Genomic DNA, 12,432 nt, shown 5'->3' with positions numbered 1-12,432 from the left:
ACCCTTATCAGGCTGGAAATGAGAATATACATGATTTCGTTGATGATGTAATCAATATAAAAAAACCCAAGAAGTTGATTAAGCAAGAGGGTTTCCTCATGATTTTGTAGCATCATTGTGACTGCATAAAACAGTGATTCGTGAAATTTAGAGTGCTTGTTAAAAAGGCAAATTCTGATGAGAGGTGGTGGTGGATGAATGTTCCCATCACTGTGAGACTGGGAAAGAGGGATCCTTGTCCCAAACCAGCAAAACAAATATAACTTAGGACCCACACCTGCTGTAAGTCTAGGATGAGTCCACATTTTTTATTAAGTAGTACAGCAAGGCTACACATACACACCCTGAAGTTCAGTATATCCTGGCTTGTTTTATTCAAAGACAGGAGGGAGCTCTTTTTAAAAACATCTTTTAATGAGGCATGATAGGAGCCTGCTTCATCATTTCTGTCAGAAAAGGCTTCAAGCACGGGAGCTTGGAAGGGAATTGATTTAATCTCCGAGATGATTCTTAAATAAGTTTATCTGTTTTCTCTGTATGGTTAATATAAGTTTTTGCTTAAAAGTAGAGAAAGAAGCTTCAAAGGCACTATTTTTTTAATAAAGGGAAAATAAATGTAAATTCAATGACAAGTAAAAGACGAGGATTCCATTCCAGTATTTTGAAGTCAGGTATGACTTGCCCATTAATAGATTGTCCTTACATAGTAATCCCAATGGAAGACCTAATGATGAATCTAGTGGAAATTCTCCGGTGGTGCATATATCATGAAGGTGAATAAGAGATACTCCACTTTTTTTTTTCAAGTAGAGCTACTATTTGCTGGCTTCATGCCTCCCCCTCTTTAAGCAAACATGGCCTCCTGGATGATCCTGAGGATAAGCCAAGTGTTTATAGTCTAGGTGCTTATGACTTCTGGAAAAGCCACTGGGCAACAGCTCTTGGTGTGTACCCTGAAGGTGTGATGAGGAAGGGAACAGGCTATTGGTTCTCTTGCCTTCCAGAAATTAACCCTGAAACATGTTGGGAAACTGAGGAAGATACCAGCATCTGTTCTTCCTCCCTCCCCCATCTATCAGCAAGGTGCAAGGTGCATGCTGATTGCTATAAGGCCTTCTACCACATGTGCCTGTTTTATATGCTTAACAACTTTATTAGGTCGTTTTTTCCTTTCAACATTAATTAACCTAATATTTTCTCCGCTTTCTTATATTAAGATTTCATTCAATGCTTCATTTGTACTCAGGAACAAAATTTTAATATACTACAAATAGTAGTAACTAATTACTTCATATCTTACATGATGCCTTAAAAAGATATGAAAATGATAAAGATACCAAAATGGCAAGGATTTGTATGTTCTTAGGGAAAGTAAGAAGGGAAAATTGTGGCAGAGAGGTGAAAACATTTTCCTCATTTCCTGAATATCCCTAGAGATAAAGAAAATAGCATAGTTTTTATAAGGCAACGTACCTTTTGCTGTAGTAGTGAACTATATTCATCTTCTTTAAGCCACCATTGGAACCTGGGACCATTTTGTATGAAGCAGAGATCATGCAGTTTGTGGAAGACATAAAGAAATGGAAGGACAGATATATCGTGGTTAAAAATGATTTTGCCGTGGAAAGCTATGAGAACAAAGAGGTAAGATATGTTCTTGTTAGCCCCTGGTCCTTGTAAAATTCTGAAAACACTGGCTGGGATGATTGGCATGCCCATCCTTGGTGACTGATTCATTCAGTTAGCAATCTTTCATTCCGATACCTATTGTGATTAGTAGATATCCACTCATTATAAGCCATAGGCCACCGTTCTAGGCCAAGTGTTATACGAGGTTCTGGATAAAGAGCAGCTGATCAGAAGAACGCTTTCTGTCTATGGACAAGGTAGACTTGGAACAAGCTCTAGCTGTGAGTGTGAAAATAGAAAGCTAGAATAGGAAGTATGAAAATAGGGCTGGAAATGCGGCTTAGTGCCTATGTATGAAGCCCTGGGTTTAGTTCCTCAGTATCACATTAACAGAAAAAGCCAGAAGTGGTGCTGTGACAAAAGCAACTCAGGGACAGTGTCTAAGCCCTGAGTTCAAGCTCCATGGCTGACAAAAAAGAAAGAAAGAAAGAAAGAAAGAAAGAAAAGAAAGAAAGAAAGAAAGAAAGAAAGAAAGAAAGAAAGAAAGAAAGAAAGAAAGAAAGAAAGGAAGAAAGAAAGAAAGAAAGAAAGAAAAAAGAGAAAAAAGGTATGAAATATGGGCCTTTCCTGTGGCCATGGGGTCCTTCCCAGGCACTGTTGTGCTAGCTTTCCTTCTTTATTTTCATGTCTTCCCACTCTTAAGCCTCATTTGTGACAGGTGTCTAAGAGTTAGCTATGCAAGAAGACTGTGATTGAATTAACCTGGCTTCCTAGGAGGTTAGAACACTTTACATACTTTATTTCAACTTTTTTCCCAGGTTATTTTTGTTTTCTGCAAAATGTAGAGGAATTGAGATACATAATGTATGGAAGCCTTCTATACCAGAGAGGACTTCAGTGTTACTGTAGCATATATCTTTCCCCGGGCAGGGCGGTGGCATGCCACAGAGGAGAAGGACATTGGGGAAGGGGCACTTGGAGAATGGAGTTTAGGTGAAGTTGTGTCACATGGCAGATGACTTACTACCTAGGCCTCAATTTAACTAAAGAACTCGGTCAAATGGTCCCAGCTGTCCCTTCCAGATCTCATAACGTAAACATTAAAACTATATAGGGCTGGGAAGGTGACTCAGTAGTAGAGTGCTTGCCTTGCATGCATGAGACCCTGGGTTCGATTCCTCAGCACCACATAAGCAGAAAAAGCTGGAAGTGGTACTGTGGCTCAAGTGGTAGAGTGCTAGCCTTGAGCTGAAGAGCTGAGGGACAGCACCCAGGCCCACAGTTCAGGCCCTACTACTGGCAAAAAAATAAAAATAAAAAATCTATATAGAGTCACAAGCTCCCTTTGAAATGGATAGCTGAATCACTTAAAGACTGCAGCAGAATGTGTTTCTAACGCATTTATAAGATTATTTCTTTGTTGCTTTGTATGTCCCTCCCCCACAGTGTAACCCCCGCTTTCACTTTATTTGATGTCAGTATAACATGTGGAGGAGATGGGGACAAACAAGTCGTTTAAGGATTCAGGTGGACCTGTTGCAACAAGGAGAATTACAAAATCTCATGTCAAAGCAAGCTTTACAATGTCGGTGTGGGGGGGAGGGGGGTATAATTGGGTGGGGGGGAGGGGGGAGGCTGGGAAGGGAGGTGAAGGGTAAACAAAGGAGGAGGCTGCAATGCTTGGTAAGAAATGTATGCATTATCCTGCCAATGTAATTGTAACCCCTCTGTACAGTATGTTCTCAAATAAAATAAATTAAATAAAAAAAAAAAAGACTGCAGCAGATTCCAACTAGGCTATCTTGACGGTAAGCTCAACAGTCACCCGGAGACTAAACTCTGGAGTACAATAAGCAATTGCCTGATACAAAGCTATTCGGCAGATAGATTAGGAGTTTCTTACCCACTTTACTGGAAATGTTCAATAAAATATAATGAAATATATTTTGTAGCCTACTAGACAAGGATCAACTATTCTCTCAGACAAGTTTTTTTTTCTCTTCAACTATTCCTCTGCTTGTCTATATGAGGATTTCATTCAATACTTTATTTACATTCAGTAACAAGTTATCAATACTCTACAAATAATTGTAACCCATCACCTTACATTTTGCATGGTTCCTTACCAAGTCCTTTCAGGGAATCTGGAGATGAGACAGGATGGCTGAATGGCTAGTCAACTTTATGGACTTCGAATCACATAAGTGCTTGTTACAAGAGATATCTTCTTTAACCTCGGCTTCTTAAGTATAAATGGTGTGCATTATCCCTTTGTCATTGCATTGTGCCAAGGATTAAGTGAATAAAAGTATTGAAGCCCTCAGAATGTCCAGGCTTCTGGGTAAGCCTAATATATGACAAATGTTGGTAGGATTACCACTCTGTCAACTGGGAGGATACACTTGTAGAGCTTATTCCTAGACTATAAGAAGTTTGCACTATGTTTAACAAGTTTCATTGTGAATCAAAATCTGGCGTTTCATTTCTTCGTTTTTACAAAACTTCCTCCGTTTTCTTACAATTGTACGACAGTTGTGCTGCTTTCTTTTCTTTGCTCATAGTTTTCAACTAATGTGTTCAGGTTGTTAAGCTATGGTGACTGAATTAGATAAGAATCAAATATTTTTAAGGACCCCTTTGGGTATTTAAAGAAATACTCCATGCAGTTAGTCATCATTAGTTAAAATTTTAATAATACCTTATTTTATAATTTACTGGAGTAGTTTTTAAAAGGACACCTAAGAGCTAGGTATTAAATACCTATGAATTGCCTATGATTGGTATGGAGAGTCCAGCTTGGTGGTAGTTAAGCAGGAAGTTGGATACCTATCATCTCATAACTACTCCCCACTTCTATACTTGCGTGCTACTGGTAAGTGGGAGTCCTGGGTTGGTTACCTACTCAGTGTTGACTAGTTATTGGACCTCTGTCAGCCTCTATCTTATCACTTTACTTTGAAAAGGAAGATAATACCTAATTTATTGTGCTGTCTTCAGGATTAAGTGATACAATGTTTACAAAAGCCAACATTGAGGCTTATGATAACTAAAAACACAATTCACATCTGAGTCTAGTAGGAATCCATTGGCATCTAAACTTTCTCAAAGTCATACAAATTTCCATTCTTTGTTACACTCTGGGTCTCTGATGGATTTGAGCAGTTGACTAGTGTTTCTTACAAGTATGAAAATAAACTTCTTAGAAATCTCTGGGTTTGTTTGGTTTGCGTCCTTTCAGTTACTATGTTCTGAATACTAAATATGTTGTTATTACTCTGAGTTTGCTGCCCAGGTCAATGTTATTGTAGTTTTTCCCAACAGTATACCCAAGATTTTGCATACCACACTATCTTGTTTCAATTTTCAACTTGCTATTAGGCTGTTCTTTTCAAAATTTTATGCAAACATGCAGTCTCCCCTCAGATGCACATGCTTGAATTTTATCTGATCAGTATGTTCTTATGGGTGTGTCTGAGCAGCTGCGTTAGCAGTGTTTGTGCCTCTGGCGTGGCTCAGGCAGGAGGGCTTCCTGTCTGCCTGCGACAATTCATTCGGATGTCACAAGCTGTACTTCTAGTCATTTTACTGCAAAACTGCTATACCTCAGGGCAAAATGGCAGCACATTTTATCATGGGTACATAGAAATGTCTTTGATGAGACTGTGTGGTAACCATGGTTACATTTATACATCCCACCACCTCATTAGTCACCACCCATGGCCCACATCAGCCACCAAGCCTTTTGTGCAATGCTGGTGTGATCATCACCCTTGTGGTTATCAGAATGATTCAAGAGTCAGAGCTGAAATGGTAAATAAGCCACACACTATCTATGTCGGTGTTTCTGAGATTCTATTTTCACTGTTTGAGAGCAATCTACCTGGAATCTCCCTGAGATTAGACCACTGGTTTACCATACTGTGCCCACCACACAAAAGTAATAAACAGTGCCTTGAGTGTAGCAGGTTTAACAAAATGTCTTTTTTAAAAATCAGTGACATAGTGTGGGGTTTGCTATCTCTGGGTATATATGTCTGAGTCTACCCATTTGTAATCTTTCTGATATTTTTCAAAACTCCAAACAGGGGAAACCTCATTCATGAATGCCTTTTTCTTTTTAGGCTTATCAGAAAGGAGCTGCTCCTAAAAGCCGAATTCTTCCTGCTGGTGGCAGGGTGTTGACTTCAGAAGATGAATATAACGTATTATCTGATAGGCATTTCCCAGACCCCACTGGTGAGTCTCTGAGCAATGTTTTCCAGGGGGAAAGTCCCTTCATTTGCTTTGTTTAGCTACATCAGTGGCTCTCAATGGGGGAGAGGGATTTTACTGCCAGGGATATTTGGCAGTGCCTGGAGACCTGTTAGTTGGAAAATGGTATTTATGTTATGTTATATTATATTTATTATATTATATATCTGGTATTCGGCCAGTGAAGGCCAGTGGTGCTGCCAAGACCCCACAGTTTGCAAGACATCCTCCCCCAACAGTGAAGAATTATCTAAATTAAATATCAGTGATGCCACGGCGGAGAAACCTTGGACTAGAAACCCATGTTCCATAGACAAATAGGAGATATAATTTCTCTAATTCAGGTAGATATTGTACCACATTAATAGTTTTACACCCCAATTAATGACATGAATAAATTTTTTGAGACATGTCATATATGCTATGAGCCAGGAATATTGAAGCTTTTGGAATATAAGATGGGCTATGATATTACCACGTAGGGCAGCAGAAATAAGCAGATATGTCTCAGTCTGTGAAATGTACAATCTTCACATGTGGGACATTTATTATCCTTCTAATTTTACAGTAATAAACAAATACATAAAATATAAATTCAGTCTCTCTCTGGTGCGCGCCTGCACACACACACAAATCTCGTTAAGCAAGTCTTATAGTAACTCACAACTACTGGATATAAAAAGACATCACATTAATTTACATATTTATAAATAGGGCTGAATGGAGAGAGCACTGGCCTGAGAATTATGATTTGGATCTAGTCCTCACTTTACAAATGTTTTCAGTAGCAAGCTGCTGAGTCTCCTGGTTTCTGTTTCGCATTCATTCCATTTATTTTCATGTAGAGAAAGGGATGAGTGATAAGTAGACCACATAGAACAGTTCATAGAGATTTGTGAGCTGTGGATAATGTAATAAAAACTCCATGTGGCTTTGTGTAAATCACACCACCCCGTAATTACTTGCTTTCTTGTAGATAGCACTAGCTTTATTAATGGGCATAATTATTTCATTAAAATTCATGGGGAAAATGTAATCATTTTATCTGTTGTTATTTTGGTGCAGAATGCTTAGCATGATGCTTTTTAAAACCATATTCCTAAGACTAGCACTTGGTTCAAAAACCTAGATTAACAAATTATTACTTAAAAATATACTTTAGACTAAAACATACTTTCTGTGCACTCTACCTATTCTTATATTTTGTATTTTCTATCAACATCATGCTATCTTTGCTGTGGAGTTCCATGGAGAAATGGGAAACCAACATATTGATTTGACAGTCTTTCCAGAACTTTCTGATGAAATCACTCAGAACAATGTATTTATTGACTTATTGGTGAAATCCTACCAGAAGGAATGAAGAGAAGGACAAAGCACAAGGCCTGTGTGACTAATGTGCATTGGCCCCAGGGCTTCCGACTGGGACATCTGATGACTATTTTTGTTTTATGTCATGAGCTTCTACATCTTAAAAATAGAATATTCCACAGTGGATCATTTGTGATATCACTGCAACTCAACACAGAACATATGCAGACTAATGATGGCATTTGGAAAATTGTTAGAAAAGGTTAAGTAAGAGATGACTTCGGGTTAATGGGAGTGAAACTTTGAAATGCAAAGGGTCAAGAGTTGTTTGCACAAAATTGTGACACATTGGAAAAGATAAGAACTGCTTTACAAAACTATGTTAATCAGGACTCTCTGTGTGACGCTGTTTCTACTGCAGAGGATAAATTAAACACACACACAAAAAAAAACAAGGAGAGAAATTAACCTTGCTTGAGAAAAAGCACTCACAGCTTATGAATAAATATGTGTTCTTTATGGCGAGGGTGATAGATCAAAAAATCCCCCTCCCCCACATTTTCACTAGAGCCATTCATTTAGCTGGCATTTCATTAGTTAGAATCTGGTTTACTGCACACTACAAAAAAAAAATCTCCAATTACATACAGCAGGGTTTATTATCTTGCTAAAGACACTTGGGTATTAGTTCAGGGTTGGTGTGGCAGACTTATATATCTGTTAGGAACCTAAGCTTTTTCTAGCTTTCTCTTCTTTTATTTCTAGCTATGGGTCCTTTTTTTAGCCGAGTCTAGGATGGCTGCTAGAGTTCTAACCATAGCTGGAATTACCAGGAAAGACAAAGGGAGAGGAGTGTATTTCTTTTTCTTTGTTTCTTTGTTCCTTCCTTCCCTTCTTTCTTTCTTGCTTGTTTTCCTGCTTTCTCCCTCCCTTTTTTCCTCTCTCTTTTCCCCTCTCTCCATCTCCCTCAACAATACCTTCAGGTTTCACAAGCCACAACTTAAGAGTTGTGGCCTATCAAACTACAAGGGAGGCTGAAAATGTGGGTATGTTTTTATTCTGTATGGTTATTTGTCTAACTAAAAATCAGAGTCTTATTGCTGAGAAAGGAGAGAATAAACCGTGTGTTATAACTAGAGGTCTCTACAGCATTCAACTACTCATCCCTTTTTCATCCATATGTTAAGCATTCTTATGCTATTCTGCCCAAGGCATTGTGCTAGGCACTCGTAGGCTCCAACCTCAGCTTCCAGAGCATTTGTCCTTTTTGTTACCTTCTGACATTAAGCCAGGTATGATAAGCCAGGATGCCTGTAATCCTAGTACTTGGGAGGCTGAGACAGAAAGATCATGAATTTAAGGTCCCTTTGAGCTGTCAAGCAAGATACTATCTCAGAAAACAAAAAGCCAAGGTCAAACAAAAGGGAAAAACCCACACCCTTAAGATTCCAGATGGAACAGTACACCTATAGATGCCCCTAAAATCTAGTTTTCACTTAAGCCAATCCTGGTTTATTAATTGCTCCATGGCTAAGTATAAATCACGATTATAATCTATTTCTTAGTAGGTGAGTCAGTAGCTTATTTTTTTTTAACCACAAGGTCTTACTCTGGTAGTCTAGGCTAGCCGTGGCACTCAGCACTTGACTCACTCCTAAATACGGAATGTCACTAACCTCTCAGAGAATTGTTCTTTCTTTATTTTCTCAGAAATGGTTGAACCTTTTCTGTAGGCCAGGAGTACAGAACTAATTTTCCCTTCTGTGAGTTCTTTCTGATGCTGGAAAAAAGTTGGGACTTTTTAACACGTGCAATGTCACATAGCAGGATCACATGAAAGAAACATGGCTGATGTCTTGGTTCTGAATAGTTCTGGTCCCATAGTTTAACATGAGTTTCTTGGAATTGATTTTGAGGGATGATAGGCCATGCTGGGATTGAACCCATGGTCTTTTACATGCTAAGCACGTACTCTACCATTGAGCTACACACCTCTAGCCTCCAGGGTGTCATCCTGTCTTTTTCAAGGCTTCTAACTAGGTTAACATAGCTCATCTATTCATTCAACATCAAGGAAACTGGGAGCAAGGTGACCCTGAGAGTCAGTGGGAAAGAATAGTTTTAAAAGAAGGGATCATTAGCAGCAACAGATGTTTCAGGTCAGATTGAAAGGATGGTGAAAGCCAAGTGTGGAAGTTTATTCTTGTAATCCCAGCTACTGAGGAGACTGAATCTTGGAGGATGCTGATTTGAAGCCAGACCAAGCAGAAAAGTCAGTAACATTCTATGTCCAGTTAATCAGCAAAAAGCGGTGCTAGAGGCATACTTCAGGTAAACCAAGTGCGCATGAGTCCCTGAGTACAAAGAAAAGACAAGAAGGAAGAAGAAAGCATGGCTGGCAGTCAGGGTGACATTAATGATCTTGTGTATAAGTTAGGAGCTAGAGGGGCAGCGTAGCAGGTGGCAGAGACAGCAATTCTTGCTCAGCTGTGACAAGATGAAGAAAAGCTTGGAGGAACTGGAGCCTGCAGGGTAAAGAGAGCATGCATGAGCAAGTGAACTCTGTCTGCAGAACTCTGTATTGAGACATGGCTGTCTGCGTTCAGTGGCTGTGGCTGTTCCTGAGGAGGAGGAGCCCCCTGACGATGGAGACCCTGACGGGGAGTGAGGTAGTGGAGCTGGTGGAGGGCTAGAGTAGAGCTTCAATGACCAGTTTTTCTCACCCACTTCCCATCTCATGTAGGTTCCCAGGTACTTTCATGGCCTGAAATCAATATAGGAGATGAAAGCCACATGTTTTTAAATGATGTGCATTTCCAATACTTTTTCAGCCTCCAGTGAGAAGGAAAATGCTCAGCCCTTTGTGGTCCTGCCCAAGGCATTCCCGGTGTACCTGTGGCAACCCTTCCTCAGACACGGCTACTTCTGCTTCCAAGAGGCCACTGACCAGAAGAAGTTCAGTGCGCTCCTGAGTGACTGCATCAGACACCTGAATCACGGTACGCTTCATTCCCAGGGGCTACGTGCTCTGAGTTGCCCTCGCTTATCACCTGCTTCCTGGATTCTTAAAAAGAGCTGCCAGTGATTGTGCAACCCCAGGGAAGGAGAGAGAAAACCAAGTGAAGGGAGTTTTGCACAAGAGGAACTCAGAGTGTCAGTGAATCCTGATGTGGAATGCTGGCAGGGGTCAGCCTGCATTCCACCACGCTGTGTTTGTTCTTGCCTATTGCTTGCCAGATAATCCATTCTCCTTTTCCTGGTGATTTAATCTATATGTCAAGAAAAAACAATTCTCAGTTATCTTCACCTTCTGAATATCAACTAAGATAAGTTGCGTATTTCATTGCCATTAGTATTGGTTTCCCAATTGGTGACCATCACCAATTGTCACTGTAGTGAATAAGGTTAATCAGACCATGGATCATGGGCTCTTGCTTTGGGGCCTGTGGCAAGGCCACACATCTGCATGATGTGGCTCCTGTGATGTCTGGGAAGAAAAAGAAAGCAAAAAAGGGCCAGAGTCTCATAACACCCTTCCAGAGCAGACCTCCAATCCCCTGCAATATGCCCAGCTCTTAAAGGTCCCACCATCTCCAGGGTGGGTTCAACATCTTTCTAACACACCAGCCTTTGGAGGATATTGCTCAAAATCCTAGCAGTGATTCTCAAAACTGAGAACTGCTTGACTGATCTTAATTAAAACACAGGTAGGCGCTTGAACTGCACCCTCAGACACTCCAATTCATGGGACTACGGTGGACCCCACATTCTGCTTTTCTAAGAAACTGCCACATGATGCAGATGCTGCTGGTCTATGGGTCACACTTGGAGTGGTATTGCTTCATTAATTAAATCCACACATGGCCTTGAGGTCTAGATTTAATTAATATTCCATCTGCAGTAAAAGAGACTTCTTATCCTGGTAAGTGGTGGTTTCTGACATTTTAATATGAATGATGGCTTTGCTGGACTATGAAGCCTCAGTTACAGATTATCTATCCTACATTTTTTGGCAGTTGGAAGGCAGCCTATCAAATACCACAAGGGGCTGACTGTTGCAACCTGTGTGTAGGTGCTGGAAACAGAGTAAGGAAGCATCTGAAAGTTCCTGCCTTTGGAAATCTAAATTCAAACAAGGAAGAGAGACAAACCCAACCATAAATTCTAATTTGATAGTTGCCAAACTAAGGTGTTAAAATGTAACTACAAGTTACTGACTAAAGAAGAAAAGTGCACTAAGTTCCAACTTAGCAGTGGTTCCACTTATATTGCCTTCCAGTTTTTGATGCTACAAAAGTGCTACACTTTTAGGCTACCGATGTTTTCCCTTGATGCTACACAGTAGCAGTGAATGGCAGCTTCAAGCCAGCACAGGCCTGAGGATAACCACTCACTATACACTATTCTGTGTTACCTGAGGTTTATGACTATTATGCTTTGGGATTTTTCAGCCCTGTGCCTACAAAACCATCACCTGTGTATGTATGTCAGATATTCCACACATCACTACAAAGCAGGTTTTTTTTTTTTAGTATACATTTTTTATTGTAAAGATACTGTACAGAGGGGTTATATTTACATGAGAAAAGTAATGAGTACATTTCCTATCAAGTATTATTACCTCCTTCTTTGTTTTTCCCCTAACATCCCTTCCTGCCCACCTCCCCAACTCCTCCTTCTCTGCCCCTGCAAGTCAGGTTTTGTTAGAAGATTTTTGCCCAGATGTAGGCTATTGCTGTGGATACTAAGCTGGGATGCTTGGTAAGCTGACACATGACATGTACTTTCAACTCATGATGGCTTTGTTGAGATGCAATCCCAGGGTGAGCCAAGAAGCACGTGTACAGTTTAAAGTTGTCAGAAGAGGCCTCTTTGGTTAAGCTAAGTGGCCTCTTCCAAGGGTTTCTCTTTCCCTGCTATGACTAATTTGAGCACATGCGTACTTTAAAGTTCAGTAGTTTCCTTGAGACTGTCAGGTCCACAGAACAGCAGTCACTAGTGACGCATCTCAGCCAGTTCATTTGTGCATCAGAGGCTGATCAGAAATGGTTTTACTATAACGAGTTCAAGGAACATTTATAATTTGACTTATTTTTGTTGCTGTTGTTGTTGGTAGTGGGGTTTGAACTTGGGGCTTCATACGTGCTACCTACTCCTTTGGGTCCCATCATATTGACTCTTAACCAAAGACTTTACAAACATAATACCCTTTCTTAAGATCTTGCCTTGATGTTTTGATGT

The 12,432-nt window shown here is 40.1% G+C and overlaps 1 protein-coding gene across 2 annotated transcripts in view; it reads left to right on the top strand.

The window, feature by feature from the left end:
- Niban1 (niban apoptosis regulator 1) overlaps positions 1-12,432 on the top strand; it is a 210,913-nt gene that overhangs the window by 126,719 nt on the left and 71,762 nt on the right. For both annotated transcript variants that reach the window (XM_070034220.1, XM_070034221.1), the window contains exons 3-5: positions 1,513-1,644; positions 5,751-5,865; positions 10,023-10,190. In XM_070034220.1, the coding sequence (XP_069890321.1) occupies positions 1,555-1,644; positions 5,751-5,865; positions 10,023-10,190 (373 nt within the window). In that variant the 5' untranslated portion in view covers positions 1,513-1,554. The remainder of the gene's footprint in view (positions 1-1,512; positions 1,645-5,750; positions 5,866-10,022; positions 10,191-12,432) is intronic.

The sequence above is a fragment of the Dipodomys merriami genome, unplaced genomic scaffold, assembly GCF_024711535.1.
Source record: "Dipodomys merriami isolate MVZ:Mamm:240054 unplaced genomic scaffold, mDipMer1.0.p SCAF_24, whole genome shotgun sequence".
NCBI lineage: Eukaryota > Metazoa > Chordata > Mammalia > Rodentia > Heteromyidae > Dipodomys > Dipodomys merriami.
The sequence above is the reverse complement of the archived record's forward strand: the minus strand, read 5'-3'. Positions and strand labels throughout refer to the sequence as shown.